We start from the raw sequence: 6,070 nt of genomic DNA, 5'->3' as shown, positions 1-6,070 counted from the left end.
GAACGTCTTCATGCTGTTGAAGCCTTTAGCAATTCATTTGTAAGCTCCAATTATTTTATACAATTTCTTTGTTCTTCAATGTCATTTGATTGATTATTATTGCGGCGGCTCCAGTCAAACCAACTTTTTATGTGGACTAGTTGGAGCCTATTGAACTGACAATGGACCGACAGCTATGGTGGTCTTTTAAAGGCATTCGTACTAATTCAAATGGGAAGTTTGTAACCTGTTTGGCTGTTTATGGTTCGTTTTAAATATTGGAACTTGCGGAGTTCTGTCTAGATATCAACAGATGAACTGTCTAAGCTGTTAGATCCTTTTTCTAAGAAAGCCATTTATGCTTTGTTCTTTGGCTAGGAGATTATGGATATTTTTTGGCTTATTGGATAGTTTTTGTACAGATTGTTTCCCTTCCTCTGTTTTGTCTTTTAGTTTATCTATGTCTATGTGGAGACTTGTTCACTTTGTTCTCTGATCTTTCTTCAATGAATACAGATTTCTTAGTTTCTTCTCAAAACAAGAGAGAAAAAAGATGAGAAAAAGGTGTTATGCTTCCATAAGTACTAGATTTTGACCTCAATGAAATAATTGTAAACTGTTAAAGCATGGGTTATACTGTGTATTAAATATCTCTGGGTATGTGCTAATACATTCATGCTTGATTGCGCTTGTCACCAAGTGAAGAAAGCTCTTTTATTCAGGGCCATACACACAATATAAATAGTTCTCCATAATGATTAGTATTCTTTTTCCCAGGCATATGCAATATAATTAGTTTTCCATGATATTAGTTTTCCATTTTTCTGGTTTCTATCATGAATTTCATCATCAGCTGATAAAGCAGTGCCTACCATTTTATTACAGGAATTTTCTGCTCAATTGGAGAGAGATATCTTATTATCAGGTAATAAATAGATTCCAATTTCTATTCTTCATCATAGTCTGAAAATATCATTAGTTTCAAGTGTCATTCGATGCTTGCCTTCATTGGCTATTTTTCCTATCCCAAGAAATATGATAATTTATTTAGATGGATGATAATCTTGAATGGTTAGATGCTACAATACCAAACTTTTGAAGAGGAGTGCACACAATGGCAACCCTCTCTGTTCCTTTGATATTCTAAGAGTATGCTAGGTCATTTGCATGATAAAATGCTACAGTTTATTTGCTGTCTTTCCTCTACTTGCCAAGCTGTGGATTCTTAGCACACATCATGATCTGCCTCATTTGTCAATGTGATGCTTAAATTTGTTTGATTTTCCTCATTCATGCTAATGTATCTGTTTATCTATTTTCTTACTGGAATATACTTTTTTCTAAAAATTTGGAATAGACATGTCAGCATTTAAAGCGGCAAATCCAGATGCTGTTTTTGAAGACTTTATCCGGTGGCATTCACCTGGAGATTGGCTAAACGATGATGGTAAAGAAAATGGTCCATCCGGAATTCCTGCAGTGGAGGATTTAAAAGAAAATTGGCCTCCTCAGGGACGACTTTCACAGCGGATGTCTGAGCATGGTAACTTGTGGCGGAAAATTTGGAATGAAGCCCCTGCTGTATCAGCATCTGAGCAGAAACCACTACTGGATCCTAATCGAGAAGGAGAGAAGGTCGGTTTGGAAAAGTAATACTAGTTGTTTGAAATTGTAGTTTAAGACTGGAGGTAAAAATTTTAAGTTTGAGAAAGAGTAGTTATTGACAGAACTCCTTGCCATGCATGTTTTTTTATAACAATATGAAAAGAGAAACCTTGATGAAGACAAATATCAATCGAGGACTAAAATGCAGCCCCTTTGGCCCTTGCAGATTTCTAGCAGGGAACCTCTTGAATTTTTTTCTTTTTTCCCTCTTTTCCCTCTCTTGCGATGAATAAAAGTTGGTTTAAGTGTTGTTTTTCTGAAAGCTGGGATTCCAGATTGCTTATCATGTGCATGCTAAAGATGATTTATTATGTGTTCTTGAAATCTGCAGATCCTACATTATCTAGAAACATTGCGACCCAATGACCTGCTTGAACAAATGGTTGGTACTGCCTTCAGAGCATCAGCTGACACACTGAACCATACTCATTTTGGAGCATTGAAGCAAATGGCAATGAAAATGGACCAATTGTACATCACCATGTCATCTGTGTTAAAGCCATTGCAGGGTATACCTTTTCTCTTTTCCTTTTATTTTTATTTATTTCTTGTTGTGTGCTGAAGCATGAACTTTTTGGTTGCAGCAAATAATTTATCTGGTGATAGTGAGACCATTGAAGACCTAAGACGGTTGTGTGTTGTCTTTGAGCACGTTGAGAAGTTACTAACTGTTGCAGCTTCTCTTCATCGCAAGTTCTTGCAGGCTCCACGCATTTCTGAAGCAATTTTCAGTGACTTCTACGATTTTTACCTTCCAAAAATGGGAAGGGGCTCAGGGCAAGAAGATGTTCAAATGGTAAGACATCCTTCGTCCCTGTGCAATGACACCTCTGAATGAAGCACCATTTTGATTGATTTAATAGAAAGTGTGAAATAACTTAGTTTTATCACCTTGTTTCTGTTAGGAGTTTGACATGAAGTTGCGGTTGAGGAATCATGAGCGACAACTTGTATCGAATATGTTCATGCCACCCACAGCTAATCAGTCATGGAGAAAAGTTTTGAGCATGGGTAATCTTCTCAATGGTCACGAACCAATCCTCCGTGAAATCATATTTTCCTCGAGTGATCATGTCAATGGAGGTCATTATGCCCCTAGCACTCCCAGAGCTTATCAACAAGAAATAGAGACGTATCGAATGTACATATGTGGAACCTCCAATGATCTTCGTGTAGCACTTTCTGTCACCTCATGTGATTAATCTCCTCTACATTAATGTACATTGGTAGTTCTTTTCTGTATAGATTTGATTTCGTCCATTCTTTTCAATTTTTGAGTATTATTCAATTTGCATCGAGATAATAACATGATTAGATGATCTTTTAGTTATAATAAAACAGGGTTACTACTTGCCACCACGAGATAGCGTTGTCAAGTTTACAACATAAAAGTAACGTAACGGTGCGGACATCATGATGAAGATGAAGGCTTGCTTGACGCTGCTAGGTCTTCATTCACCTATCAAAAAGGATGGTCCAAAATGGAACGCGGCACAGTGGGGTCATTGGTCAAGACCCTCGAATATGTGATAATATTGTTCACTCAATCAACACAGGAGACAAAGCTAAAAAGCAAACCCTACCCAGTACCCACTCAAAAATAAAAATTATTCCCGACTTGTGTATGTCTTGATTCCCACCAAAATCTGGCTAAATAAAATAAGAAATTCTTTATTCATTTTTTTTTTAAAAAAAAAAAAAGAGAGAAGGAAAATGAAAGCAACACTTGTTTGTAGAGATTTCACAGACACCTTGTCCTTTTTTATTTTTTTAGTTAACGAAAAAAATCATATTAAAATTTAATGAGACATTCGACAGAGGCATTTCATGCTATAGAAGATTACAAGATGCATAAAGAAGGGAAATAAAAAATCCATCATTTTGATTCAATTTATGGGATCAACTTTTGGCTAAAGATAACATTTTGAACTATTATATGCATGTAGTTTTCCTTCACCTTTATTTTTTTTTTCCCTTTAAATCTAAATTATTTTATATGGCATGTGGGGTTTATACACCCAATTAGCCATTCAAAGCTTTTATGACTAAGAGGGTCAGCATCACAAGAAAATAGACCCTACATCAGAAATGGAAGCACAAGACACGAATGGTGTGGGTGATCAGTAGCAATAAATAATTTTAAAAACAAACAAAATGTTATGTGTACTCAGCCGATTGAGATTCCTTTCCTTCTCGTAATAAACTTACAAACATATCAACGCTGTTAATACGACTCAACCAAATTGAATGAATGAAACATCATGCGTCAAGAAATAGATCTTTGATCATTTGGTATAAGATTTCAAATGAACGAATACATGTACCAGAACTACTAACTTTCTGCCTAATATCTGCTGTATTAGTGTACATTTTTATCTTTAATCATTTGAGTCAAAAATGACAAATCTTTGCATTAATATGGGTCTGAATTCTGAATCATCAAGCTACGTATGGATACAAATTCATTTCTCTCTTCATTTATTGCATCCATTTTCTTGACAAGTCTTAATCTTGTTGCTCGATTTTCTTTCTGCAGGTTATATTTTCGTGGCTTTTTTTTTTTTTTTTATTGGAAATTTTGTCGATAATTGTTTCCTCACAAATTAAAGTCATTATAGACCCGTAATTATTGTTGCTCATTAGAGGTTACACATACAATCCATGAGATGTTCGGTTCATCAGCCCGCCTCCTACTTCTTATTCAAAACTTTAAATTTTAAGTTACACTCCTAAATTTCATTGCAGATATCTCTAGTTTTTGTTTAGATATTATATGTAATATATTATATTTATGTAAGGAAATGAGAACAAAAACTCGGGAATTAACAATGAAAATTTCCTGAAACGTAAGGTTTGTGAACTGAGAGGGAGGGCATTGTATTGTAATATGATTCTCTTAGTATTATTTAGAATATTTGTAGCCATTTATGAGTGGAGATTTCAAATGTGGGATAAGTCTAAAGATATCCCGTGGTTTTGATTGCTTTGCTTGAGGTGATGAATAATGAATAAAAACAATCGTTTGTGGTGGGGAAATGCTACCTATGATCATAAACATATAAAATTCGAATCAAATTATAAAGAAAAATTTTGTGGGGGCAATGAAGTTGACATCTTTATTGTCTTGAATTTAGATCTGTGAATTATGAGAGCATTGGATGCGGTTTCGTTTATTTTACTTAAAAATTTCGAAATAAATAAATTCGTATCATAAAGATAATTGCATAACACCGTACGATATAAGCACTATATATCTTGCGTTACGCCACTCTTTATTAATTATTATCTTCCATTCAATTAAATCCATTTATTTTTAAAAGTAGGGAGTTCTTCCCTCTACAAATTTGAAGCTACAGAACGTTACTTAGCTATAATTTAAGTATGACTAAGCAACTTATTAATTATAATACCATGCCCGTTAAATTACAACTCTGCCCTGCTCACATTCGTCCTAAAATGTCCGTGTGTTGATACATCATAATTTTGATTAAAAATAAGTTTGTGCTTCTATCCCATTATGTGATTCCCTAAAAATGTAATTTTTTTTTATTATTCCGGTATATACACTCTTGTTCATTAGATTCTTGTCACAATGAGTTCACTCTTATATTATTAATTGAGAAATAGATATACTAAACATCTAATGATAGAGAATGTATACAATCAAGGGTAAAAATTTATTTAGTTTCTCTATTTTAAGATTAGTACCCGTTTAATCCCTATATTTATACAAGATGACACTCTTACAATAGTATTTTTTTTTTTGGGACATTGATTAACCCCAAAAAATAAAATAAAATAAAAAATAACATATATTAATTTTTGTACAAACTCACGAATGTCCAAAAAAATAACATTGTAAAAAAATTAAATTATCAATTTTTGTGGGACATTAATAAGAAAAAAATTGATATATTAACTCATTAATTTACTCTCTTTTTTTTACATTTATAAAAAAACTAATATATTGATTCCTCGGCAGAGTGTTCCACAAAAGTTAATATATATTCTTTTTGTTTTTATTTTATTTTTGGGGTTAAATTAGTAATTTAATTTTTTTCTTTTTATTAATATCTAAAAAAGAATGTTCTTATAAGAGGATAATATTATAAAAATAAGTAAAAAAATAATAACGACAGAGGTGTCAATAGTTTAATTACAAAGATATTTTAAAATATATAAAGAATAAATGTGCACTCATCTTGAAATATATGTATTAACTATAAAATGAGTTTTTACGTTACAATAAGGGAATCTGATAAATCCTTTTAAATAACGCATGGGTCTATGTCGTTCTCGTGTTGGTTGCTTCAAGTTAGTGGCTTCCGTTTGGAATTAACAGCTTTACCTGAGATTTGGGTGCTAAAGAAAGCACTTGTTAACAAGAAAATTAAAAAAAAAAAAACTGCTTCTCAATAATTAATTA

The 6,070-nt window shown here is 32.9% G+C and overlaps 1 protein-coding gene across 1 annotated transcript in view; it reads left to right on the top strand.

Annotated features, from left to right (window-relative positions):
- The window catches only part of LOC18034495 (rab3 GTPase-activating protein catalytic subunit), a 9,085-nt gene extending 5,796 nt beyond the window's left edge, over positions 1-3,289 (top strand). Inside the window, exons 18-23 of the mRNA XM_006425073.2 lie at positions 1-39; positions 865-904; positions 1,337-1,614; positions 1,976-2,153; positions 2,229-2,440; positions 2,550-3,289. The exon at positions 1-39 is cut by the window's left edge and continues 3 nt beyond it. Coding sequence (XP_006425136.2) covers positions 1-39; positions 865-904; positions 1,337-1,614; positions 1,976-2,153; positions 2,229-2,440; positions 2,550-2,846 — 1,044 coding nt within the window. The 3' untranslated portion in view covers positions 2,847-3,289. The remainder of the gene's footprint in view (positions 40-864; positions 905-1,336; positions 1,615-1,975; positions 2,154-2,228; positions 2,441-2,549) is intronic.
- The last annotated feature ends 2,781 nt before the right edge of the window (positions 3,290-6,070 follow it).

The sequence above is a fragment of the Citrus clementina genome, unplaced genomic scaffold (genome assembly GCF_000493195.1).
Source record: "Citrus clementina cultivar Clemenules unplaced genomic scaffold, Citrus_clementina_v1.0 scaffold_8, whole genome shotgun sequence".
NCBI classification, from domain to species: Eukaryota; Viridiplantae; Streptophyta; class Magnoliopsida; order Sapindales; family Rutaceae; genus Citrus; species Citrus x clementina.
Note: the sequence above shows the minus strand (reverse complement) of the source record. Positions and strands in the feature narration are given on the sequence as shown.